General features: G+C 42.6%; 1 protein-coding gene and 1 long non-coding RNA gene across 3 annotated transcripts; both read right to left on the reverse strand.

Annotated features, from left to right (window-relative positions):
- Nucleotides 1-200: 200 nt before the first annotated feature.
- LOC149982594 (uncharacterized) lies at nt 201-12,751 on the reverse strand. The gene is made up of 2 exons (XR_016497317.1): nt 12,259-12,751; nt 201-3,968 (listed from the first exon to the last, which is right to left on the reverse strand). It is a non-coding gene; the product is annotated as an uncharacterized LOC149982594 (long non-coding RNA).
- A 1,750-nt stretch (nt 12,752-14,501) lies between these two features.
- On the reverse strand, nt 14,502-26,533 carry os9 (OS9 endoplasmic reticulum lectin). Of its 2 annotated transcripts, XM_021609932.3 has the most exons (15): nt 26,118-26,533; nt 25,512-25,694; nt 24,927-24,990; nt 24,592-24,668; nt 20,883-20,981; nt 20,504-20,705; nt 18,882-19,019; nt 18,657-18,757; nt 18,521-18,575; nt 18,320-18,411; nt 18,001-18,201; nt 17,614-17,800; nt 17,073-17,240; nt 16,304-16,413; nt 14,502-16,049 (listed from the first exon to the last, which is right to left on the reverse strand). In XM_021609932.3, the coding sequence occupies exons 1-15, from the start codon at nt 26,265-26,267 to the stop codon at nt 15,909-15,911; spliced, it is 1,968 nt and encodes a 655-aa protein (XP_021465607.3). In that variant the 5' UTR covers nt 26,268-26,533; the 3' UTR covers nt 14,502-15,908. The 2 variants fall into 2 exon arrangements, with proteins under 2 accessions (XP_021465607.3, XP_021465608.3); XM_021609933.3 differs by lacking the exon at nt 17,073-17,240.
- Between the last annotated feature and the right edge of the window lie 1,364 nt (nt 26,534-27,897).

Genomic DNA, 27,897 nt, shown 5'->3' on the forward strand with positions numbered 1-27,897 from the left:
AGCCCATCTGGGTGGGGAGAGATAAGAAATACACAGCTGAGTAAACTCACACCTTTGAGAACATACTGTAAATGATGGTTATATCCCCCTATAATAAATAATAATAATAATAAATGGGTATATAACCATATGACCCTAAACCTTAACTACCCCTCCCCTCAATCCCATTCAAACAGAAGAAAGCACAATTGACCCAAAGGTAAAAGTAAAATGTCTTTCTTTAATATGCTGTTTAAAGCACTTTTCATTAAATTGATTACATTTAACTCTAACTCTTCTTAAACATACATATACATAAATAAAACAGAGTTCTGTACACCGTTCCCTTTGACAAGAATGTAAACTACACAGAACCAAAATATAAAACGCAACATTTAAAGTGTTGTCCCATGTTTCATGAGCTGAAATAAAAGATCCCAGAAATGTTCCATATGCACAAAAAGCTTCCTTCTCTCCAATTTTGTGAACAAATTTGTTTACATCCGTGTTAGTGAGCATTTCTCCTTTGCCAAGATAATCCATCCACCCGACAGGTGTGGCATATCAAGAAGCTGATTAAATAGCACGATCATTACACAGGGCCGCTAAAATGTGCAGTATTGTCACAACACAATGCCACATATGTCTCATGTTTTGAGGGAGCGGGCAATTGGCATGCTGACTGCATAAATGTCCACCAGAGCTGTTGCCAGAGAATTGAATGTTCATTAGTCTACCATAAGCCACCTCCAACGTCGTTTTTGAGAATTTGGTAGTATGTCGAACTGGCCTCACAACCACAGACCACGTGTAACCACACCAGCCCAAGATCTCCAAATCCAGCATCACCTGAAGGATCGTCAGACCAACCAAACGGACAGCTGAAGAAATTGAGGAGTATTTATATCTGTAATAAAACTCAGTGTAGGTAGAAGCGCCACAATCCCTGACCATCCTCCATATACAGTGCCCTCGGAAAGTATTCAGACCCCTTGACTTTTTCCACATTTTGTTAAAGTCTTATTCTAAAATGGATTTAAAAAAAAAAAAATTATCCACAGCAATCCACACACACAATACCCCATAATGGCAAGGTGAAAAAAGGTTTGAAATTTTTGCTAATTTATTATAAAAAAAGAGAAATACCTTTACAGAAGTACTCACACCCTTCGCTATGAGACTCGAAATTGAGCTCAGGAGCATCCTGTTTCCATTGCTCACCCTTAAGATGTTTCTACAACTTGGAGTCCACCTGTGGTAAATTCAATTGCTTGGACATGATTTGGAAGACCCCACAGTTGACAGTGCATGTCAGAGCAAAAGCCAAGCCATGAGGTTGAAGGAATTGTCCGTAGAGGTCAGAGACAGAATTGTGTTGAGGCACAGATCTGGGGAAAGGTACCAAAACATTTCTGCAGCATTGATGGACCCCAAGAACACAAGTGGTCTCCATCATTCGTCAATTAAGAAGTCTGGATCCACCAAGACTCTTTCTAGAGCTGACCGCCCGGCCAAACTGAGCAATCAGAGAAGGGTCTCGGTCACTCTGACAGAGCCCCTCTGTGGAGATGGGAGAACCTTCCAGAAGGACAACCATCTCTGTAACACTCCACCAATCAGGCCTTTATGGTAGAGTGGCCAGACGGAAGCCACTCCTAAGTAAAAGGCAGATGACAGCCAGCTTGGAGTTTGCCAAATGGCACCAAAATACTCTCAGACCATGAGAAACAAGAAATTATCTGGTCTGATGAAACCAAGATTGAACTCTTTGGCCTCAATGCCAAGCGTCACATCTGGAGGAAACCTGGCACCATCCCTAAGTTGAAGCATGGGGGTGCAGCATCAGGCTGTGGGGATGTTTTTCAGCTGTGCAGCAACACTCCCCATCCAACCTGACTGAGCTTGAGAAGATCTGCAAAGAAGAAATGGGAGAAACAGGTGTGCCAAGCTTGTAACGTCATCCCCGAGAAGACTCGATGCTGTAATTGCTGCCAAAAAGTGCTTCAAAGTACTGAGTAAAGGGTCTGAATACTTACTGTGATTTTTGCTAATTTATTACAAATAAAAAAAAAACATGTCTAAAAACCAGTTTTTGCTTTGTCATTATGGGATAGTGTGTGCAGATTGATGAGGGAAAAAAAACTAAATGTGAAAAAAGTCAATGGGTCTGAATACTTTCTGAAGGCACTGTATTCTGAACAAAAATATAAATGCAACAATTTCGATGATTTTATGGCATTACAGTTCATATAAGGAAATCAGTTAATTTAAATAAATGAATTAGGCCCTAATCTATGGATTTCACATGACAGGGCAGGGGCACAGCCATGGGGGAGCTAGGCCCAGCCAATCAGAATGAGTTCTCCCACAAAGGGGAAATTATTACAGACAGAAATACACATTTCTTTCATCAGCTGTCTGGGTGGCTGGTCTCAGACGATCCCGCAGGTGAAGAAGCCAGATGTGGAGGTCCTGGGCGGGTGTGGTTACAAGTGTTCTGCGGTTGTGAAACCGGTTGGACGTACTGCCAAGGTGCACTTGTGTAATTATCATGCTGTTTAATCAACTTTTTGATATGCCACACCTATCAAGTGGATGGATCACCTTAGCAAAGGAAAAATGTTCACTAGCAGGGATGTAAACACATTTGTGCACAAAACTTTAGAGAAATAAGCTTTTTGTGCGTATGGAACATTTCTGGGATCTTTTATTTAAGCTCATGTAAGATGGGACCAACACTTTACATGTTGCGTTTACATTTTGGTTCAGTATAAATAAAACAAAAATAAAACAAATGAACAAAATATTACCTAATCCAACAGAGATAGCTGAATTGATCATGCACAGGTAGGTTCAAGCAACATGTCCAAAAGGCATCTCTACCTCCCAACATAAGGCCTTCCTATTGGCCTAGATCTGTGGAACGTATAAACAGCGAGATTTCTCCTCTCTGAAAAGATCATTCTCAGACTTGTAACAGTGCAGTGTCAAAATGTGCAGCTGACGGGGTATACAATCATGATTTACAAGGCACAAGCTACTGGGGCTGATAGAGAATAGAGAAAGTCAGGTCTCCTAGGATTCCTCTTTCTCCCTCCAAAAGGAGTGGGGGGGGGGGGGGGGGGGGGATCAGTGAGGCTGAAAGACCTGCTGTTTTTTTTCACGTCTAATTACAGAGACTCTTTTCACCCGCCTCTACAGGTATAAATGCAGTTCTAAGACCAGGCTTGGCTTTCAACCCCTAGTAGCTTAGGTTTTGACTAGGGTATGCGAAGCTGATCCAAAATCTGCCAGTAAATCATCCATTAATTATTTCATGCGTCTTAAGACAGTGGTTAAAGAACTGAGATAATTAAAACTGATATGAGTTAACAATCATGTTAAATATAAAACAAGGACTAAAAAGGGATGGGGTTGCTGCAGTGACAACCCAACCAACTTACAGCCAAAAGGCCAATCTTGCCATCACAGCAGAAATTCTTTGCAGATCCTTCATCACCGACAGTCCTTCACAACAGCACACTTATTTGGAGGCACCACAGTTTGCACCGTCTCTTCACTTTTTTGCGGGTGATTTGCACATGTGTAAAACATGCACGTTCAAATGGCAAGCATACGCACACGCACACACACACACACACACACACACACACACGCGGCTGCTACTGCTAGTCATCCTGAGCAGCAGCAGGTGGGTCCTTCTCCCCTGCAGCAGCAGGAGGCATCACTTCCTGTTTCTTGTCTGTCCTGGACGCACCCGCCCCCCTCGCCAGCGGCACCCTCGGGATAGCTGGCTGCTCTTTGGAGTACGAGTGTCCCCCCTCTGACCCGTCCCACACCTCCATCTTGTAGCCCAGGGGGGCAGGGGGCTGGTAGCTTTACCTGTAGTCAAAGGCACACAGGTGGTAGATGTAGTACTCCAGCAGGTACATGAGGAACGCGTCCACATAGTGGGAAGACACAGACAAGTCCGAGCAGCAATACACCCCCTATGGTACAAAACACCAGGATTAGAGCCAGGACGGGGACAAGGATGGGTACAGCCTTTGATCTGTTTAGCATTACATAACAACATATTGGACAGGAGACAATGTACTAGTAAAGTTTTAGTATTGCTAATGTCATTTTGTCAGCAAGTCAAAAAGTTGATTACCCAGTATTACATTGGAACACAATCAGTCCTTTGTCCTTCCCTCTTTTCTTTCAACCGGTCCCAGTTCTGCCTGGGATCAATAAGGGCATCTCCTGATATGCTATACCAAAGACCAGGTAGCACAATCCTATAGCAACCACATACTGTAGTCACACTTGCCACACAGTTAGATCCCACTGACAATGAATAGCCTACACATGGTCAAATCAATAAATCCAAGGAATAACTGACTGCTTTTTATACCATATCAAAGCATGAGCTGCTTCATATGTGTATAGGATAAAGCCAAGGTGAAAGATAAATTGGGCCAAAAGGTTTTACCCTCTCATTGGCCACATTGGCATAGCAGCATCACTGGTAGAACTGGTTTAAATAGGAGAGCAATTATTAACACCTGGTGTTATCTTGGGCATTCAGTAAATGGTCCATGACACCTTGGTCTATTGATCGGTCTGGTAATTATTATTCGTTTTGCCAGGTACCTCACGATATGATATTATCACGATACTTGGGTGTCGATACGATATGTATTGCAATTTGATACTCTGATTTTATTGTCAATGTTCTAAACATATTGCTCACTTATGGTTTCAAAAATCTGCCAACTATCCCAAAAATGTTGCAACCGTATATAGGGGAATCTCAGTTGGATTTGCTCACCTCCGTCCTCTCCTCTTTTTGAAAATCAAACTTGGAAACAAATTTTTATTTATTTATTTCACCTTTATTTAACCAGGTAGGCAAGTTGAGAACAAGTTCTCATTTACAATTGCGACCTGGCCAAGATAAAGCAAAGCAGTTCGACAGATACAACGACACAGAGTTACACATGGAGTAAAACAAACATACAGTCAATAATACAGTATAAACAAGTCTATATACGATGTGAGCAAATGAGGTGAGATAAGGGAGGTAAAGGCAAAAAAAAGGCCATAGTGGCAAAGTAAATACAATATAGCAAGTAAAACACTGGAATGGTAGATTTGCAATGGAAGAATGTGCAAAGTAGAAATAAAAATAATGGGGTGCAAAGGAGCAAAATAAATAAATTAATTAAATACAGTAGGGAAAGAGGTAGTTGTTTGGGCTAAATTATAGGTGGGCTATGTACAGGTGCAGTAATCTGTGAGCTGCTCTGACAGCTGGTGCTTAAAGCTAGTGAGGGAGATACGTGTTTCCAGTTTCAGAGATTTTTGTAGTTCGTTCCAGTCATTGGCAGAGAACTGGAAGGAGAGGCGGCCAAAGAAAGAATTGGTTTTAGGGGTGACTAGAGAGATGTACCTGCTGGAGCATGTGCTACAGGTGGGAGATGCTATGGTGACCAGCGAGCTGAGATAAGGGGGGACTTTACCTAGCAGGGTCTTGTAGATGACATGGAGTCAGTGCGTTTGGCGACGAGTATGAAGCGAGGGCCAGCCAACGAGAGCGTACAGGCCGCAATGGTGGGTAGTATATGGGGCTGTGATAGACTGCATCCAATTTGTTGAGTAGGGTATTGGAGGCTATTTTGTAAATGACATCGCCAAAGTCGAGGATTGGTAGGATGGTCAGTTTTACAAGGGTATGTTTGGCAGCATGAGTGAAGAATGCTTTGTTGCGAAATAGGAAGCCAATTCTAGATTTAACTTTGGATTGGAGATGTTTGATATGGGTCTGGAAGGAGAGTTTACAGTCTAACCAGACACCTAAGTATTTGTAGTTGTCCACGTATTCTAAGTCAGAGCCGTCCAGAGTAGTGATGTTGGACAGGCGGGTATAAAATGCGCTTGTATGAAATGAGACTCCCCTACTTGTGCGTCATATAAGCAAATTACGTTTACAGGGGTAATTTCCCCGCATAAGTGTAAAGTGATAAAAACAAATTAAGTTAATTGTGCAAGACATTTAATAAATAGAAGGATAATTAGCATATTGTTTTTAAATGTGTGCATGCTCTGCTCCTTCAAGAAAAGAGCTGATTTAAAAAGGGGGTGTGGATGATTTATTGCACTTGATAATTCAGCGTTCATTACTGATCAGTGTGTACCCCGGTCCTATTATCCATCCGTCTGGACCCAGGTCCTATTATCCATCCGTCTGGACCCAGGTCCTATTATCCATCAGTCTAAACTGGTCCTACTCCAACACTGCAGAGGTACAGACCCCATTGTTCTAAATAACATGGATAACACATGCCTTTTTATATGCTATAAAATGTATAAGAGTATATGGAAATATCGCCTAAGGGCACACTATGATCTTCTAAGCAATTAGGCTACTGTTAATCACAACGCTGCACTCTGTATGAAGAATTAAAGATAAACACACAATTTAATTTCACTCCAGGAAAGAAGACTGCTAATCTAAGAGGATTTATAGGCATACAAATGTACATTGCTACTGTTAATCTGTACCTGGTATATGGTACAGAGTCATGATAAATCGCATAAATACCCTAAACCCTCTGAGGAGAACACGGTTTACAATTCACCAGGGAGAAAAGAAACCTGAGCCTCTGAAAATTTATTCTATCAAAGCTGTTCACAATGTGGTTCCTAGAAGACTGCAAACAGAAAATAGGCCTGTACAGTAGTAAACTTTATTTATTTATTCACCTTTATTTAACCAGTTCTCATTTACAACTGCGACCTGGCCAAGATAAAGCATAGCAGTGTGAACAGACAACAGAGTTACACATGGAGTAAACAATAAACAAGTCAATAGCACAGAAGAAAAATAAAATAAAACAATTTAAAAAAAAGAGAGTCTATATATATTGTGTGCAAAAGGCATGAGGAGGTAGGCGAATAATTACAATTTAGCAGATTAACACTGGAGTGATAAATGATCAGATGGTCATGTGCAGGTAGAGATACTGGTGTGCAAAAGAGCAGAAAAGTAAATAAATAAAAACAGTATGGGGATGAGGTAGGTAAATTGGGTGGGCTATTTACTGATGGACTATGTACAGCTGCAGCGATCGGTTAGCTGCTCAGATAGCAGATGTTTGAAGTTGGTGAGGGAGATAAAAAAGTCTCCAACTTCAACGATTTTTGCAATTCGTTCCAGTCACAGGCAGCAGAGAACTGGAAGGAAAGGCGGCCAAATGAGGTGTTGGCTTTAGGGATGATCAGTGAGATACACCTGCAGTAGCGCGTGCTACGAGTGGGTGTTGCCATCGTGACCAGTGAACTGAGATAAGGCGGAGCTTTACCTAGCATGGACTTGTAGATGACCTGGAGCCAGTGGGTCTGGCGACGAATATGTAGCGAGGGCCAGCCGACTAGAGCGTACAGGTCGCAGTGGTGGGTGGTATTAGGTGCTTTAGTAACAAAACGGATGGCACTGTGATAAACTGCATCCAGTTTGCTGAGTAGAGTATTGGAAGCTATTTTGTAGATGACATCACCGAAGTCGAGGATCGGTAGGATAGTCAGTTTTACTAAGGGTAAGTTTGGCGGCGTGAGTGAAGGAGGCTTTGTTGCGAAATAGAACGCCGACTCTAGATTTAATTTTAGATTGGAGATGTTTGATATGAGTCTGGAAGGAGAGTTTACAGTCTAGCCAGACACCTAGGTACTTATAGATGTCTACATATTCTAGGTCGGAACCATCCAGGGTGGTGATGCTAGTCGGGAGTGCGGGTGCAGGCAGAGAACGGTTGAAAAGCATGCATTTGGTTTTACTAGCGTTTAAGAGCAGTTGGAGGCCACGGAAAGAGTGTTGTATGGCATTGAAGCTCGTTTGGAGGTTAGATAGCACAGTGTCCAAGGAAGGGCCAGAAGTATACAGAATGGTGTCGTTTGCGTAAAGGTGGATCAGGGAATTGCCCGCAGCAAGAGCATCATCATTGATATATACAGAGAAAAGAGTCGGCCCGAAAATTGAACCCTGTGGAGACTGCCAGAGGACTGGGCAACGTGTCCTCCGATTTGTCACACTGAACTCTGTCTGCAAAGTAGTTGGTGAACCAGGCAAGGCAGTCATTAGAAAAACCGAGGCTACCGATAAGAATATGGTGATTGACAGAGTCGAAAGCCTTGGCCAAGTCGATGAAGACGGCTGCACAGTACTGTCTTTTATCGATGGCGGTTATGATATCGTTTAGTACCTTGAGCGTGGCTGAGGTGCACCCGTGACCGGCTCGGAAACCAGATTGCACAGCGGAGAAGGTACGGTGGGATTCGAGATGGTCAGTGATCTGTTTGTTGACTTGGCTTTCGAAGACCTTAGATAGGCAGGGCAGGATGGATATAGGTCTGTAACAGTTTGGGTCCAGGGTGTCTCCCCTTTGAAGAGGGGGATGACCGCTGCAGCTTTCCAATCCTTGGGGGTCTCAGACGATATGAAAGAGAGGTTGAACAGGCTGGTAACAGGGATTGCGACAATGGCGGCAGATAGTTTCAGGAATAGAGGGTCCAGATTGTCAAGCCCAGCTGCGGGGGGGAGGAGCTGTTGGCCGAGGTTGGAGTAGCCAGGAGGAAGGCATGGCCAGCCGTTAAGAAATGCTTGTTGAAGTTTTCGATTATCATGGATTTATCGGAGGTGACCGTGTTACCTAGCCTCAGTGCAGTGGGCAGCTGGGAGGAGGTGCTCTTGTTCTCCATGGACTTACAGTGTCCCAGAACTTTTGGGAGTTAGAGCTACAAGCAAATTTCTGCTTGAAAAAGCTGGCCTTTGCTTTCCTGACTTCCCTGAACAGTTGCATATCGCGGGGACTATTCGATGCTATTGCAGTCCGCCACAGGATGTTTTTGTGCTGGTCGAGGGCAGCCAAGTCTGGAGTAAACCAAGGGCTATATCTGTTCTTAGTTCTGCATTTTTTGAACGGAGCATGCTTATCTAAGATGGTGAGGAAGTTACTTTTAAAGAATGACCAGGCATCCTCAACAATCCTTCCAGGATACTCGGGCCAGGTCGATTATAAAGGCCTGCTCACAGAAGTGTTTTATGGAACGTTTGACAGTGATTAGGGGTGGTCGTTTGACTGCGGACCCATAGCGGATACAGGCAATGAGGCAGTGATCGCTGAGATCCTGATTGAAGACAGCAGAGGTGTATTTGGAGGGCCAGTTGGTCAGGATAATGTCTATGAGGGTGCCATTGTTTACAGATTTAGGGTTGTACCTGGTGGGTTCCTTGATGATTTGTGTGAGATTGAGGGCATCTAGCTTAGATTGTAGGACTGCCGGGGTGTTAAGCATATCCCAGTTTAGGTCACCTAACAGAACAAACTCTGAAGCTAGATGGGGGGGCGATCAATTCACAAATGGTGTCCAGGGCACAGCTGGGAGCTGAGGGGGGTCGGTAGCAGGCGGCAACAGTGAGAGACTTATTTCTGGAGAGAGTAATTTTTTAAATTATTAGTTCGAACTGTTTGGGTACGGACCTGGAAAGTATGACATTACTTTGCAGGCTAACTCCTCCCCCGGAAAACGTTATAGTTGGGTATGGAAATCTCAGAATTTTTGGTGGCCTTCCTAAGCTAGGATTCAGACACGGCAAGGACATCAGGGTTGGCAGAGTGTGCTAAAGCAGTGAGTAAAACAAACTTAGGGAGGAGGCTTCTGATGTTGACATGCATGAAACCAAGGCTTTTTCGATCACAGAAGTCAACAAATGAGGGTGCCTGGGGACAAGCAGGGCCTGGGTTTACCTCCACATCACCCGCGGAACAGAGGAGGAGTAGAATGAGGGTGCAGCTAAAGGCTATCAAAACTGGTCGCCTAGAGCGATGGGGACAAAGAATAAAAGGAGCAGATTTCTGGGCGTGGTAGAGTATATTCAGGGCATAATGTGCCGACAGGGGTATGGTGGGGTGCGGGTACAGCGGAGGTAAGCCCAGGCACAGGGTGATGAGAGGTTGTATCTCTGGACATGCTGGTTGTAATGGGTGAGGTCACCACATGTGTGGGAGGTGGGACAAAGGAGGTATCAGAGGTATGAAGAGTGGAACTTGGGGCTTCATTGTAAACTAAAACAATGATAACTAACCTGAACAACAGTATACAAGGCATATTGACATTTGAGAGAGACATACAGCGAGGCATAAAGTAATTGCAGGTGTTGATTGGGAGAACTAGCTAAAACAACAGGTGAGACAACAACAGCTAATCAGCTAACACAACAACAGCAGGTAAAATGGCTGTGACTAGGCAGAGAGGGTCGGATTAACTACACACAGAGCCTGAGTTCACTGCTGGGGCCGACAGAAAAAAAAGAATAAACAGAATTGAGTACCGTGATTAATGGACAGTCCAGCAGATATCAGCTATGTAGCCAAGTGATCATAGTGTCTAGGGGGCAGCAGTAGATGGAACAGGGAAGCCGCCACTACACTAGCGACACGGCGTTTAAAGTTAGTAGCAAGGGGCTAGTAGGAGCGTCTGCTCCGACGGAGGCCGGTTGAAGGCACAGCGGATGGAGTATTCGTCGGCAGACCAGTCGTGGTGGTGCGCCGTGTCGACAGAGAATCCAGGCCAGATGGCGAAAGAGGTATTGTAGAATTTTGTTTGCTAGCCGGGAGATGCGCCTGGCTCACGGCTAACTGGTGCTAGCTTCGTGGCAGTGGCGTTAGCCACTATAGCCAATCAGTAGCAGCGGATCATATAACTCCTTCAACCCAAACCTATCCCCCTTTAGAACACAGGTTGCTTTCGTGGACTGATTTATCAGATAACCAGGAACTACCATCTGCTTCTACACCTCAAGAAACGTTCAAGCATGAAAACGTTTGAAATAAAACAGGTGTGACGATCACATCCATTATCAAGATAGGGCTGCTTGGTATATAGACTAGGAAGATGAAACCACATGCTTTGCTTAACATATAACAAGGTGCTAAGCACATAAGAAAGTGCATGAGTCATGACTCTTTTTAAATGCATTTCTATTTGAGATCTCAGCCATAAATGTATGTACCGGCTAGAGGTCGACTGATTATGATTTTTCAACGCCAATACCGATTATTGGAGAACCAAAAAAGGTCGATAACGATTAAATCGGTCGATTTTATTCAATCGGTATCGGCGTCTATTTTTTTCCAATAATAAATATATATACAAATGACAATTACAACAATACTGAATGAACAATGAACACTTATTTTAACTTAATATAATACATAAATAAAATATATTTAGTCTCAAATAAATAATGAAACATGCTCAATTTGGTTTAAATGCAAAAAGTGTTGGAGAAGAAAGTAAAAGTGACCAGAAAATGTAAAAATGTGCCATGTAAAAAAGCTAACATTTAACTTCCTTGCTCAGAACATATGAAAGCTGGTGGGTCAATATTCCCAGTAAAGAAGTTTCAGGTTGTAGTTATTATAGGAATTATGACATGCCGACTATTTCTCTCTATACCATTTGTATTTCATATACCTTTGACTATTGAATGTTCTTATAGGCACTTTAGCATTGCCAGCCTAATCTCGGGAGTTGATAGGCTTTAAATCATAAACAGCGCTGTGATTCAAGCATTGCTAAGAGCTTCTGGCAAACGCAGTAAAGTGCTGTTTGAATGAAATGTTTACGAGCCTGCTGCTGCCTATCACCGCTCAGTCAGACTGCTCTATCAAATCATAGACTTAACTTTAATAAACACAGAAATATGAGCCTTTGGTCATTAATATGGTAAAATCTGGAAACTATAAATTTCGAAAACAAAACGTTTATTATTTCAGTGAAATACTGAACCATTCCGTATTTTATCGAATGGGTGGCAACCCTGAGTCTAAATATTACTGTTACATTGCACAACTTTCTATGTTATGTCATAATTAGGTACAATTCTGGAAAATTAGTTCGCAACGAGCCAGGCAGCCCAAACTGTTGAATATACTGGAGCAATGTACACAAGAGAAGTGACACAATGTCCCTAGTTAATATTGCCTGCTAACATGAATTTATTTTAATCAAATTTAACACAATAAAATGTGATGATATCCAAGGAATACTTTTGAATACTTTTGCAAGGCACTGTAGCTAAACACATACAGTACATGGCTGAACTAACGTTAACGAAGTGTGGCAGGGTCAGACTGTTGGCTGGAAACAAATTACATTGTAGGCCCTGCAAAACCACCAAAATCTCTGGTGGAGATATCAAAGGGGAACTGGGTAATCAGGCTAGCTCGCACTTACCATTACTTGAATTCCATTGCGGAAAAATCACTCTTTGATCCAACTGTGGCGCGTGTTGGACTAAGATTAACTATAATTTAGACATTTGCTCACGAGTTAAACACAATTTCGTCAAAACAAATACGAAATTCCACTTGGCGTTAAACTAGTGAGAGAAGTGAAGTCTTTTCTTCTCTTTCCTTTGAGCATTCTTCAGTTTACTGAATAGCTATGTTGTCGCTAGCCGCCTCATCTCACATCATCAATTTTAGACAGCAATCTGACGTTAGCATGGATGACACATCAATTCCAATTGTCAGCCTAAAACAATACCGATTATCCGGTGTCTTTCACTGGTGCGTAAAGTCCGTTCATTTATTACTGTCAATAGGAAATTTAACTACTTTAGCCACAGGTTAAACGTTTATGTTAAAAGCCTCTTTATGGGTGGGTGGTCTGCACAATGAGGTACTGGAAACGTCAACATCAAGGGTGTATTCATTACGGAACCCGTTTAAGAACCAAATAGAAGCAAAGAGAGCAAAACTAGTTTCTATTGGACAAATTCGGGTAGCTCCCTCCCCCTTTCGTTTGCTTCCGTTTAAGAAACGTTTTGCAACAGAATAGGCGGAATAAATACACTCCAGTTTCTGATAATATAAATTATATTATAATGTACAGGCCCACAAAATGTATCGGAATCCCTTGATTGGTTAATCCTTTGCGGTTTCTTGCCTTTAGTCCTCGCCCTCTATTTCTATTCGACACGCAACAGGCACAACCATCATTGAGTGGCACCAGAGCATTGTACAGTCATTGACGTAAGGCAAACGTTTTAACCAAGTAGCTACTGTACTAGAAAATATGATCCTTATAAAAGCTTCATTACTTCAAAAAAATGTTGATGAAAGTGTGAGGGTGTTATGGGGTTGTTAACAGAAAAAGCAGTCGTTTCCTTCATATAGGCCAATCACCTAAAAATTTAAACCACGAATTCCTCAAAATATCAATAATCACTGTGGCATTTCTTGCCCATGTTATTTTAATGGTCTTATTTTAAATCAGCTAGGTATGAGTATGCAGATTTTACAAGGCAGCTCAAAATTACTTTTAGGGAGGGTGTCCATCTAGTGTAGTGTAATAACTTACAATGTATCAACATTGGATCTATTTGACCTCTTCACCCTATAATATCTCTCAGGGAAATGTGCTTATAATGGTTTTAACTTCATATAAAAATGATCCCCTCACATGTTCAAGCCAAACTATTTATATATTTTGATGAGCTACAATTACACGATCACGACATGCAGGTTAAAATATCAAAATAAACTCTGAACCAATTATATTAATTTGGGGACAGGTCGAAAAAGCATTAAACATGGCGATTTAGCTAGCAATTGCTAGCTAATTTGTCCTATTTAGCTAGCTTGCTGTTCCTCACTAATTTGTCCTGGGATATAAACATTGAGTTGTTATTTTACCTGAAATGCACAAGATCCTCTACCTTGACAATTAATCCACTCATAAAACGATCAACCGAATCGTTTCTAGTCATCTCTCCACCTTCCAGGCCTTTTCCTTCTCTTGACTTTATGAGATTGGCAACTTTAATAAATTAGGTGCATTACCGCCACTGACCTCGTTCGTCTTTCAGTCCCTGCTGAGTACCTGCTTCTAACAACCAATGAGGAGATGGGAGAGGCAGGACTTGCAGTGTGATCTGCGTCAGAAATAGAACTGACTTCTATTTTAGCCCTTGGCAAAGCAGACGCGCGTTGGCGCAATAATTGAATAACATAGATTTCTACATTTATTTTTGCAACGCACCCGCATCAGCCTGTGACACCTTCGACATCTCTGAAAAAAACTTTGCGCAAAACAATGCCGAGTTCAAGTGCTAGTCGGAACTAGGAAACGCTGACATTTCCGAATCGCTAACTGGTTGTAGTTATACATGTACTGCGTTCATTCTGTTAGCAAGTCAGAAACGTCTGTTTTCTAACCAGTTTCCTATGTTGTCCTATGCCAAGGTTGTAACTTTAAAATGGAGTTGTTGATAAGAACAGCTGCCCTATGAGCACAATGTTGAAAATATAACCTTTTTGGCTGAACAAATTTTACAAGGCAGCTCAAAATTACTTTTAGGGAGGGTGTCCATTTCTCTCACTAGATGAGCTCCAATACTTATTTCAGAGAAATTACATTTGATTATCCTTTGGTTCTAAATGCCATTAGAGCTAAATAGAATCTTGAACTTCAAATAACGGTTTTGAACATTCAAATTTTATAAATGTAAAGTTTCCAGAAACATTTCTCATCTTTTAAAACACTACAAAATCCATATGAAGTATGATTGCTTCAACAAGCATGTCAATTCCACAATGACGAAGTTAACTTGGTAATGTAATTAAAGAGGAAAAGCTATACTAAATGACACTCGTTCTGATTTAAACTGTGGTTCAACCTCTAAACCACAACATTGGTCTGAGTACCAGCCTCTTAAGCTAACATTCCACCCCTTGTCATTGCCAAAGAGACTGTTTAATATGTGCTGGATTTATAGCGGAGTTGCTCATTGGCTGCCGGAATTAACATATTTTCCTTGACAACATGTGGAACATCGGAAATAGAACGATAATTTATAACAAAGTTTTAAAAAACATTTAGCTGTTAGCAAGTTGAATTAAGACATTTTGTGGATGGAATTGCAGTATGTATTTAGTTTGAGAATTTAGACGTGTGCTACTGTAGAAACTTTCGACAGATTGGTTTCATCTGGACAAACAAAAAAAAGCACCCGGATACCAACATGCTCTGTGGAGAAAAAAAGTGACAAGAATTTCGATCGAATCAGGATCTGCTCGAGCTCATTAACAATAGAATGTTAATTGAAGATAGCAGAAAGGCCAGCCTCTTTGGCACATGACATGGTGTACAGAGAGTGGAGACACTGGTACCCAGCCTACAACAGCATATGTGTCTCAATCTTTTTCAGGATTCCAAACCTGCATTCTTTTTAAACATTGCAGAATAAAAAAATAAAAAATAAAAGATCAATTGAACAAAACACTCATTTTGCAAACATATTGTATTCATCCAGTTGTGAAGCCAAGCGTAAATAGCAGGTCAATTCCCCCAGTGCATCACTCATTGAGGTGATTTAATCAGTGTAGAGCAGCAAACAAATACAGAGGAGTAATTATAAGCACTGCTATGTGGATACAGGAGAGGGTATCATAGTTCTGTAGAAATGCAAAGTTCAACATCATATACAGTCCAAGAAAGAGACATTTTCACATGTGCAAATTGTCCAGTCCATGGTGTTTTTCACCCTCCTCTGATTCCAACTGATAGCAATCAACATTGAAATAATGCTTTTTCAGCCATCACATTGGCCTCTCACTAGAGAGAAAAAAAACCTGACACTATTACACTACCACAGCTGAGACAATTGGATTGGTTTGTGCAAGGTACATAAGTGCCTGATACGGACACAACATATTTCTGAGTGTGGAAACAGGTGTGTCTGTGGACACTGGTTTTACCAGTGGGGCCCCAGGGGAGGCTGAGACTTGACAGTGAGTTCAGAGCTCTGACAGGGGAGAGGGACACTCCTTGTCTCCACAGGTGCTTGGTTCCCACGATGCGAGGAAACGTCTCCCCAGAGCTCATATCTCCACATCATCCGAGTCCGGTGCAGTACTGGTGGACTGGGCCTCTTCCTGTCTCTCTCCCCATACAAATCTGTAGTTGTTTTCCAACTCCTGCTGTCTCTTTTGCTCCTTGTAAACCTCTTCTGTTCCCCCTGTCTGAGAGAAATACAGGGAAGAGCAAAAATAATAGCTCACACAATTACTCATATATTACTTAGACTTCTTCCAAAATGTTGAACTGCTTCCCTCTCCATCAATTGCTTATATTGGTTTTGAGAGCAGTCGTTGAACCAAATAGAGAAAATGTCCTTACAGATCTTTTTCAACACATATCAAAACCTTTTTCTAGACAGAAGAGGAAACTCTGTAGTGTTTTTTTAAAAGGTTGATTTAAAAAAAATTGTAATTACCAGTAGGTTGATGAGCAGCTCTCTGAAGGACTTGGTATCTTCTTCAGTCAACCACTGGTCCCCAGCCTCCTCAGCTGTCCTTCGTGTTATAATCTTCACCTCAATTTTACCTTAAAAAATCATTATCAACATTACAATTACTAACAAGCGTTTCACATAGACCAAAGCGCGTGCGCACGCACACACACACACACACACACACACACACACACACACACACACCAGAATATGGACAGCTTAAAATGTGCAACTCTGCACAAACATGAATGTCAGCCAGCAACCCTATTGAAAAGCTTCTGGCACAATACCACACAAAATGAGAATAGATCATAGAAACGAGACATGGAAAGCACACAAGAGACAGATGAAAATGGATGAGAGAGTGTGACTGTTGCATCTACACCTCTTAAAAATATATTTCATGCTATATACAAATCATTAAAATCCAGGTGGAAAATATTTACACAAGAAGCAACTCCAGCCTAAAATCAGAAATGTTAATGACAAGCACACCCAGAAGCTTCCTCAGATAATATGTTCACACATTAACTTTGCCACACACCAGAGATCTGAAGGGAATTTAAAAACCCATTTCAACAGTTACGAGATCATGCAAAGCATAGCTCTGTTTTGCCAGTGACCCCCTTCTATTTTTGGAACCTGACCTAAATAGCCCAAATTAGATGAGAAGAGTGACATGATCATACGCTAAAGATATCAGGAGGAAAAGAGAGACAGGCCGTGTGTTTTTGGGCACTCCCCTTCCTACCTTCGGCCTTCAGTCCCGCCTTCTCTAGCTGTTCTTTAACCACGTCCTTAATGTGCTGCCACTGGGGGTCACCTTCGCCCATCTCCTGAACTTTGACCTCCCCATCGGGACTGCTGCCTGTCTTATACTTAGTAACTCTGATCTTAACAAGGTCGTCAGCCGCTTGGTCTGGGGTGACGAGACAAAAGAGGGACAAACAACAGAGGTCACCTCCCAACAAGTAAAAGTAGGGCAACAGGATGTAGGAGTTAAAGCCAGCAATGTGGGTGGGATCGATCAAGAGTTTTCAATTCACTACCGGTATTCTATGATTCCCTTTCTCTATATATGGGACTGTAAGTATACTGATATAGCCTACTCCCATTTTACTCTCTCCTGAGCATTGAACAGCAAATCTCCAAAAAGGTACTGAACATGAGATGGAACAAGAAATTATGACAGCGATCTACATAGAAATGAATATACACGGAATGTAGATGTATGATCTATGAACACAGAGCCAGGCCCAGAGGGTGGAGGTCCAGGCAGAGAGCCCAGTTACCTGGCTGTCGAGGGGCCAGGCTGGGACTACCCCTGGCTGGGTCGTTGGCCCTCTGGCCTCCCTCTGTCTGGGCCTCTTTGTCCTCCAGGCGGTCCAGCAGCTTGTCCAGAGTAGCCTCCAGGGTCTGGGTTGCCTGAGTGCGGTCAAACTCCCCCTTCAGACCCTCGGTCTCCAGTTCTTGCTGAGCCTAGAACAAAAAAGAGAAACCCCACGAAGCAACATTATCAATCAACATATTAACATGTTGACAAAATAATGGTCATTTAGATGTCCATCTACCTCAGATGTTTGGCCAATAATGTGGTTGAGCACTCAATAACCTGTTCTATTACAGAGACCCATTTCCAGCCTGTACACTTGTCTAGCATCTCTAGTGTCTGTTCGCACCTCGTCTATGATGTTGTCAAACTCCTTTTGCATTTCCCCTTTCATTTCCTCAATGTTGGCAGAAGGCACTGAGATGTCAGCTATCTCCTCCTCAAACTCCTGCAGCAAGAGATGCTCTTCTTCATCCCCCTCCTCATCCCTCTCCTTTTCCTTCTCGTTTTGGAGTTCCTCTCGTTCTTGTTTGGCTTCATTTTCTGCTTTCTGAGAACGAACTCAGAATTAACCATATTGAAATGAAATGCACAAAAATGTCACTGCATTATGAATACAATGTTATGGGTAAAAGTAAACTGTGCCATGGCCTAAAGGCAGCACTAACCTTTCTGTTGCTCTCTTTGAGATGCTGCACAAATTTCATCAGGTCTGCAGGGTCAGTGATGATCTTGAAGTTAAATTGTTCATCTCCAAAAGCTATGAGGAGTAAAAAAAACACCAGATGGATATTAACCAAAAGGAAAATACTTGAAAGCATCAGAAGTGATATTGCAGTGAAAAAATAAATTCCAGTTTAATATATTACCATCCTCTGTGACCTCATTGTCTGTGAGCTGATTATCATAGGCATCCTCTCCAGCCTGTGAAAACAAAACACTGTTGGTGCCATCTTGTGGAAGACTAAGGCATACGTTCAAAGATATGACGATCACCGACTGTACCTGATGCTCTGAAGTGGTGTCAATTGCTGTGGTACTCCCTGGCTTTGTCACTCCCTCCCAGAAATCAGAATCCTCGGGCTCTTCAGAGGTCAGAACTGCATCTGGTCCAAGAGGAATGAACCAAGAGGACTGATTATTTCTCAATATGATGCTTTCATTATAAAATCCTGCAAGCAAGCTGTCCAATAAATTAAAGTACTTTGATTAAGAAAACGGGATTTGTACCTTTTGTGTCTGACCCCAGGACATCTGGGTCATCAGTTGGCGTCGCTGAGTCCTCGTCTGTCCCCTCGTCACCAGCCAACATCTCATCAAGAGTCTTCAGCTCCTCTGAGATCTGCTCCACTTTACGTTTCGTATCCGCTGAAAATGAAAGAGCGAGAAGCAGAGTTACATTATTCATTAGGACTTGTGAAATCAGGAAAGTACCAATTAAAATATATTTAGCCTGGCTCCATATCACAGTACATAGTGGTTCCTCCTTTAAAAAGTTGCATCTTACTGCAGCACACCTTGTGGGCTGCTGCAGAATTCTATGGCACGTTATGTGATTGTCAGCCATTTTTACCATTAATGCTAGTTAGACCACCAGAGGGCATATTTGAGAAGCATTTGATAGTAATGCCAATATTGAAGACTAAAGAATTGTACAACTTTTTTTGTAAGAACATAGTATATGGGATTGATTTTAAGAAATGTAGCTTAATTAATTGAATATTATGGCGTTTCTATTGGAAGAAAAACGAAACCCTCAGGGTTTCCGTTAATGCCATATTTTCCGTTCCATCCTGTATAACGTGATGGTCGGGAAAAGGCTACAGTACTAAGAGCATAAGAGGATTGGAGGATTCTAAATGAATATCTAAGAGGCATTTTTCATTAGGGCAAATCTGATCTGTGAGAATATCTAATGGGCTTTCATATCATTCTAAACTAATTAATAATAAATCGCTTTGTTTAAAAATTAACAATATTTTAGAGATTATTTTGTTTTAATTTAACCTAGAGTGAGCGAGAAAAGGCCATTCTTAAACATGGGGTGAGACATTCTCACTAATTTGTAAAAAAGGTTGTTATTTAGAATGGTTTATTTCTGTTTTTAGAGGGAGAGAAACCAAAAGCCGCCTCATGGGTCTCCCGGTGGCGGCTGGCACAGGTATCAAAGCAGCATCTGTAGTAATGCAGTTCACTGCGATGCAGTGTCTTAGACCGCTGCGCCACTCGGGAGGCCCCATCCACAAAGTTTAACACTGATCAATTGCCATGCACAAAGTACCAAAATACAGAGGTGTTGGTAAAAGGTATATTGTCCTGCTAATAGCCCATAATGGGCTATTATAATACTGTACATGGTGTCTAGGTCAGGATAACCAAAACATTTCTTTATATTAAAGACTATCAGAAAGAATGTTGGTACTTATTTTGATCCAAAGCCATGAGTCACTCAGCTTTATGTAGGTGCCGGAGATAAATTTGTGTTAGAAATGACTGCCTAGAAGGTCAGCATCCCGGAGTTGCCTCTTCACTGTTGACGTTGAGACTGGTGTTTTGTGGCTACTATTTAATGAAGCTGCCAGTTGAGGACATGTGAGGACTCAGTTTCTATTTGGTTTATGTCACACATTAATTGTCAGTTAGACACACAGTAGCGCCTTGGGACCCAAAAGGATCATCAGTGCTCCAACTCCCCATTGCGCTGGTCTAGAGCAATGAAGTAGTGACGCAGGGTACCGTATTAAACCACAAATTACCTCTAAGTCCCGCAGCATAATCGCAAAACATTTAGTTGAGCAACCACTGTATAGGCCAAGCACCCTCCCAAAGACCCCCAGGCCCTGTTGACTCACAGACTTGGGCCTTGACATAGTCCATGTACTGCTGGGTGCTGAGGGCTGGCTGGCACACAATGCCCTGGGGCTTGGCGGTGTAGGGCGGGCAAAGGAAGGGGTGCTGGCAGGTGCGGGTGGTGTGGACCGTCAGCACATAGCGGCACGACTGGGGCTCATCCACACGGGCCACGTAGTCCCCCGAGCCCTCCTCACACACAAACTGGACGACACAGACCAGAGCAGATCAGGGGCCAGAAGTCATGGATTGTCAAGGAGCCACACCAGTCATATCTAATGTGTTTGGAGTTTTACAATATGTATTAAATACAATACAAAACACATGTTGTCCTTACTGATGTCTATTGCAATATTAAGACCCCATTGCATAGGCTCTCACCCTGACTTCAGTCTCCCTGGGGTTCCCGTTTAGGTCACACTTGGAGCCATTGACATAGCTCTGACTGTGGTAGCGCTTCAGTCTGTGTTGCTTGGAGGCCTGGGCACCAGGGAGGAAGAGAAAGAGATTATTATCAACGCATACACCATGGATATTCTACTGCATCATCAAATTGCATAGACCATTACAAATTTAAACACTTGCCCCCAATGCCCCCCTTTCCTGATAGACGTGTTAATATTGCACCATAAATTGTGCCTTCCTGTATTATACTTAAAATGTTTATTATATTCTACTGAGCCATTTACTTTATGTTGGTAATCTAAACTTGTATTATTGTTGTTGAATTGTCCAGAAGGAACCTGCCAGTAAGAATTTTGTTGGACAGTGTATCCTGTACATACAACTTCAAACAGCAGGTGAGTCTCAGGGGAGGGAGTCACTTCTGCTGTAGCAATCAATTCAGCCTCACACGCGGTTCTTTTCCTCATCATATCATCAACCTGAACAAGGTACATGCTGTGTTCCAAAACCAACAAGCAGCCCCGTACCTGCCAAGCACTCATTCTAACCCTAATGCAACTATAGTAAAATGGGTGAAAAACAAAGTAGGATACAAATCTAAACAGCTTGAGATTTTCCTGTACATTCTCTCTCAATTGGCTTACACAACATGCTTTTTGCATGTTTTCCAGCAAGTATACATGAAAAACTCTTGGTTTTGTCCTTTGTATGAGCAGAGTTAAACACATACTGAATCAAATAAACTTTATTTGTTAAAATGCGCCGAATACAACGTGTAGACCTTACCGTGAAATGCTTATTACAAGTCCTTAACCAACAGTGCAGTTGAAGATAGAGTTACGAAAAAATAACTAAAAGTCACACAAAATAACGAGGCTATATACAGTGAGTACCGGTATTGAATCAGTGTGGGGGTAGAGGTAATTTGTACATGTAGGTAGGGGTGAAGTGACTATGCATAGATAATAAACAGCGAGTAGCAACAGTGTAAAAAAGTTACCATACCAGGCAGTGATGCAACTGGGCAGGATGCTCTCGAAGGTGCAGCTGTAGAACTTTGAGGATCTGGGAACCCCTGCTAAATATTTTCAGTCTACTGAGGGGGAAAAGGTGTTGTGCCATCTTCATGACTGTCTTGGTGTGTTTGGACCATGATAGTTCATTGGGGATGTGGACACTAAGGAACTTCAAACTCTCGACCCGCTCCACTATAGCCCCGTTCATGTTAATTGGGGCCTGTTCGGCCCGACTTTTCCCATAGTCCACGATCAGCTCCTTTGTCTTGCTCACATTGAGGGAGAGGTTGTTGTCCTGGTACCATACTGCCAGGTCTCTGACCTACTCCCTATAGGCGTCTCCTCATTGTCGGTGATCAGGCCTACCACTGTTGTGTCGTCAGCAAACTTGATGATGGTGTTGGAGTTGTGTTTGGCCTCGCAGTTGCGGGTGAAAAGAGTACATGAGGGGACTAAGCACACACCCTTGGGGCGCCCCAGTTTTGAGGATCTGCATAGCAGACGTGTTGTTGCCTACCCTTCCCACCTGGGGGCGGCCCTTCAGGAAGTCCAGGATCCAATTGCAGAGTGAGGTGTTAAGTCCCAGGGTCTTTAGCTTAGTGGGCACTATGGTGTTGAACACATAACTGCAGTCAATGAACAGCATTCTCACATAAGTGTTCCCTTTTGTCCAGGTGGGAAAGGGTAGTGTGGAGTGCGATTGAGATTGCGTCGTCTGTGGATCTGTTGGAGCGGTATGCGAATTGGAGTGGGTCTAGGGTATCCAGGATGGATGCTGTTGTGAGCCATGACCAGCTTTTCAAAGCACTCCATGCCTACCGATGGGAGTGCTACGGGGCAGTAATCATTTAGGCTGGTTACCTTCACTTCCTTGGGCACAGGAACTATGGTGGTCTGCTTGAAACATGTAGATATTACAGACTCAGTCAGGAAGAGGTTGAAAATGTCCGTTTAGACACTTTCCAGTTGGTCCGCGCATGCTTTGAGTACACGTCCTGGTAACCCTGTTCCCGCTGCATTGTGAATGTTGTCCTGTTTAAAAGTCTCACATCGGCTACCAAGAGCGTTATCACACAGTTGTCCAGAACAGCTGGTGCTCTCGTGCATGCTTCAGTGTTGCTTGCCTCGAAACAAGCATAAAAGGCATTTAGCTCGTCTGGTCGGCTCGCGACACTGGGCAGCTCACGCCTGGGTTTCCCTTTGTAGTCCGTAATAGTTTAAGCCCTGCCACATCAGACAAGCTTCAGAACCGATGTAGTAGGATTCAATCTTAATCCTGTATTGACGCTTTGCTTGTTTGATGGTTCATCTGAGGGCATAGCGGGATTTCTTATAAGGGTCCAGATTAGTGCAACGCTCCTTGAAAGCGGCAGGTCTAGCCTTTAGCTCAATGTGGATGTTGCCTGTAATCCATGGCTTCTGGTTGGGATATCTACGTACAGTCACTGTGGGGACAACATCGTTGATGCACTTATTGATGAAGCCGATGACTGATGTGGTACACTCCTCAACGCCATTTGATGAATCACGGAACATATTCCAGTCTGTGCTAGCAAAACAGTCCGCGTCATCTGACCACTTCCGTATTGAGCAAGTCACTAGTACTTCCTTCTTTCGTTTTTGCTTGTAAGCAGGAATCAGAAGCATAGAATTATGGTCAAATTTGCCAAATGGAGGGCAGGGGAAGAGCTTTATATGCATCTCTGTGTGTGGAGTAAAGGTGGTCTAGAGTTCTCTTTCCCTCTGGTTGCACATGTGAAATGTTGGTAGAAATGAGGTAAAACGGATTTAAGTTTGCCTGCAGCCACTAGGGGCACCACTTCTGGATGAGCATTTTTCTTGTTTGCTTATGGCCTTATACAGCTGGTTGAGTGCGGTCTTAGTGTCAGCATTGTGGTGGTAAATAGAAAGCTAAGAACAATATGGATGAGAACTCTGTAGATAGTGTGGTCTACAGCTTATCATAAGGTACTCTACCTCAGGCGAGCAATACCTAGAGACTTCTTTAATATTAGACATCGCTCACCAGCTGTTATTGACAAATAGACACACACCCCCGCCCCTCGTCTTACCAGACTTAGCTTCTCTGTCCTGCTGGTGCATGGAAAATAACGGCAGCTCTATATTATCCGTGTCGTCATTCAGCCACGACTCGGTGAAACATAAGATATTACAGATAATGTCCCATTGGTTGTATAATCGTGATCGTAGGTCATCTATTTTATTTTCCAATGATTGCCATCTGTTCTATTGGCCAACGTGCAATGGGAGTTTACTCACTGGCCTACGAATTATGAGAAGGAAGCACGGCCTCCACCCTCTTTTTCACGCAAATGACGGGGATTTGAGCCCGTTCCCGAGAAAGCAGTATATCCTTCGCGTTGGACTTGTTAAAGAAAAATTATTCTTCCAGTTCGAGGTAAGTAATCGCTGTTCTGATGTCCAGAAGTTATTTTCGGTCATAAGAGACAGTAGCAGCTACATTATGTACAAAATAAGTTTAAAAAGTGAAATGCAAAAAAACTTTAAAAAATAGCAAAGTTGGTTAGGAGGACGTAAAACGTCAGTCATCCCCTCCAGCGCCACGAAGTAACACCACAAAGTATGACAAAATGCTTTAAGGGTAGAGAGGAGAGGGGCTGCATGCAACAGAGGATTAAACCAGTTACCTTGGCTGTTTCATTGTTCCAGTCAAACTCTGAATCATAGTACCCCAGGAAGAGAACATCCCCTTTGATGTCTGTGTCTGTGGAGAGATAAAAACAGACTATCATTAGAGGCCTAAATCTAAATAGACAAATCAGGTAAACCATGTGATGCAGCAGCACTTGACAGACAGGTCAACACTAGACAGGTCAACACCAGAGAAGTAAATAATGACGTGTAACAAGGGGATCCAAAATAAACATGGTGAAAGTGTAAACAGTGAGTACAAACAAGATGATCCAGCTGTTGCTACTTGTGTTAACTTTTGGCAAACACCGTGGTTGAAAATAAATCTTACCCTCAAGGTGGTACTGTCTAATGTGTTGTCCATAACAGAACTCATATGTCCACCAGTCTTTTGTCTGCAGTTATAGAGAATGACAACGTTTCAGTTGCTATGACATTTCATATTCATGTTGACAGTGACCTTACAATACTAGAAGAATAGCAAATAGCCTAGGCTGCCTTATATGGAGAAGTTCTAATATGCATATGGAGTCTGTCCAACTCAAGGTCCGGTAGGTTACAAGTTCAATAATCCAAGTGACTTCGTCATCCATATACAGTAAGAGAGGTAGCTTATTGTAGAGAGAATTTGGATGGTTAGGTTATGCAAACTGACCAAATCAGATAAGCACGAAAGGTATTTAACTGTCAATACAAGTTGCACAACTCATTGCAAGCATCCAACTTGGGCCAACTAAACGTATTCTCTTCCATTTAATTAAAAGCATCACTTTATAACTGTCTGCAATAGTTCTGGTGTAAAGTGGCAAGGGGAGAAAACTGTTTAGACATTGATGCAATATGAAGCACTGTTGTCTCTAGGCAGTGGTATAGTATTCCTCCCCTTAGTCTTCTTGTGTGTGTGCGTGTGTCTGACCTTCACTAGGCAGGGGGCAGTGTGCATGGGCTTGAGCAGGTCTGGGATGCCTGGTCCGGTGTAGCCTTGGGAGTCAGGCTCAGAGGCTCGGTCCTGGTGAAACCTCACTGCCTGGGCTGGAAGGCGACATTCATACATCTGCTTGTATTTGCTGGACACCAGCATGACTTCTTCTGTCTTAGCCTGCATTGTAGAAAACATGACATAACGCTAGATAAAACAGACTATTACATAGCTAGTTAACGAGATAGCGAACTAGGCAAGTATGCTATCTGACAGCTGCTGTCAACTTGAAACTGCGTTTTCTAAACGATAGCTACATATTAGTAGGTAGCAACAGTTAGCACAATGTATCGGACTGTGCATAACGGTAACGTCCGCATTGTTGACTGGTGCGCTAGCTAGCAGCACTATAACGTTACTTCATCTAATTAGATAACTAGTGCATTATAATTTAATTCAAATATCACGACTAACGTTAGCAAGCCATTAGCCATCTGACTCCACTAGCGATCTACAGTGACGTTAGATAGCTAACTGGGCAGAATCGCTGAGACCATGCATGCTAGCTAACGTAAACTATAAATTCTTAATTTCACGTCTCACCTGCCCCATAATGACAGGATCGGGAAGAATCTGGATCCCATATTTCACCTCGTTTAATTCCTCTAGATTCAAGAAAGCCAAGACGGATAGCTGACATGTCAAAAAGAAAACGTACAATCCCCTCAACCACCTAACCACGGAAGCAGCCATGATAGCTAGTTTCTGCTTCTCTTTCTTCTATGGTATAAGCTAGCTAGCTAGCTACATCTGTCAAGTATTGTTGCTGTTTATTTGTGCTATGGAACGTCATGGATTGGACAACAGGGACATCAAATACCACATAATACGGTATTATACATGTCAATCAAAGCCACTACGTTGTCCTATTGGATAATTGTCAAACTTATCCAGAATCCCCGTTTTGGACACGACTGTTTCGTCGATTGGTCAAATAAGTATGTATAGGCGTGGCTCATACATCATTGGGTGAGTTCCTTTTGCATGGCCCGGTTCCCCGGGTTGATTGAGATTTCATTTAACCCTTGTTAACCCTTGTGTGGTGTTTGGGTCTGTGGGACCAATTTTCAATGTTTACTCAAATAAAAACTATACAATTAATATTTTTTTCAACCTGAGACTCATTGGCCTTGGCTCATTTTCTGTGAAGAACATGTAAAATAACACATTTTCATTGAGTGCACACTGTGTACACCCCTACACATTTATAAAGCACATATTTGGTGTTCAGGTCCACTGGACCCGAGGGTAATAAAAGTGTGGAAAAGTGTATGTGTAGGTCAAAACAAGTAAAAATGAAACAAAAAGGTTTGCTGTGTGCCTTCACTGTCACCCTCCTCCCTGGGCCTGCTGTTTCAACATAACACCAATAACCTGTCTGTCTGTCTCCCTGCCTATCTGCATGTCTTCAGCTTTTCTCGCACTCTTTACCCTTTGTAGTGTGTGAAACTACACAATGTATTGCGGGAACCTGCACAATGTTATTACAATACATTATTTCGATACATTATTTTGATACATTGTAAAAAATATACCCCAGCCAGGTGCAAATTTGGGGAGGGACACATAATAAATAGCTTGGCATATGTGACTCCTTAAATTTCAGAATATGAGGATCATGTCTCTGTCAATTCGGAGTCTGACTGAGTTGGAAGAAGAGGATGAGATTGACCCTCAGCCATTCCCATGACCAGCCTGTCAGCAATCAGCTCATCAGCAGCCGGCAGGAGGAGAAATATGGATGTCAAAAAAGTGTGAACTTGAATGGTCTTCTTGTCCAAGGAATGAGCCACCCCACATGGCTGCCAATGTGATAAGGATGCAACCAGGGCATACGCGGATGGCGGTTACTCGTGTGCAGGACATAAAGTCTTATTTTGAACTGTTCATCCCAGACACCATCAGAAAATCATTCTGGACTGCACTAATTTGGAAGGAAGGTGTGTTTTTGGAGAGAGATGGAAGGAGATGGACCAAACTCATTCACATGCATACTTTGAGGTTCTTATTCTTGCTGGTATTTGTAGATCCAATCGGGAATCCACAGAATCCCTGTGGGATGCAGAAACTGCCAGATAACTTTTCTGTGCAACAATGTCTCTGGGAAAACTTCCACATTATTTCCAGGATTATCCACTTCGATAACCGAGACACCAGACCAGCTCGGGGGCAGAGAGACAAGCTAGCTGCAATCAGGTCAGTGTGGGACAAGTTGGTGGACTGCCTTCCCCTGTTTCACAACCCTGGGCCCAAAGTTATTGTTGATAAGAGCTTATGCCATTTAGGGGCTGCTGCCCCTTTAGGCAGTACATACCGTTGTCAC

The sequence above is a fragment of the Oncorhynchus mykiss genome, chromosome 7 (genome assembly GCF_057628025.1).
Source record: "Oncorhynchus mykiss isolate SJ-2025 chromosome 7, ASM5762802v1, whole genome shotgun sequence".
NCBI lineage: Eukaryota > Metazoa > Chordata > Actinopteri > Salmoniformes > Salmonidae > Oncorhynchus > Oncorhynchus mykiss.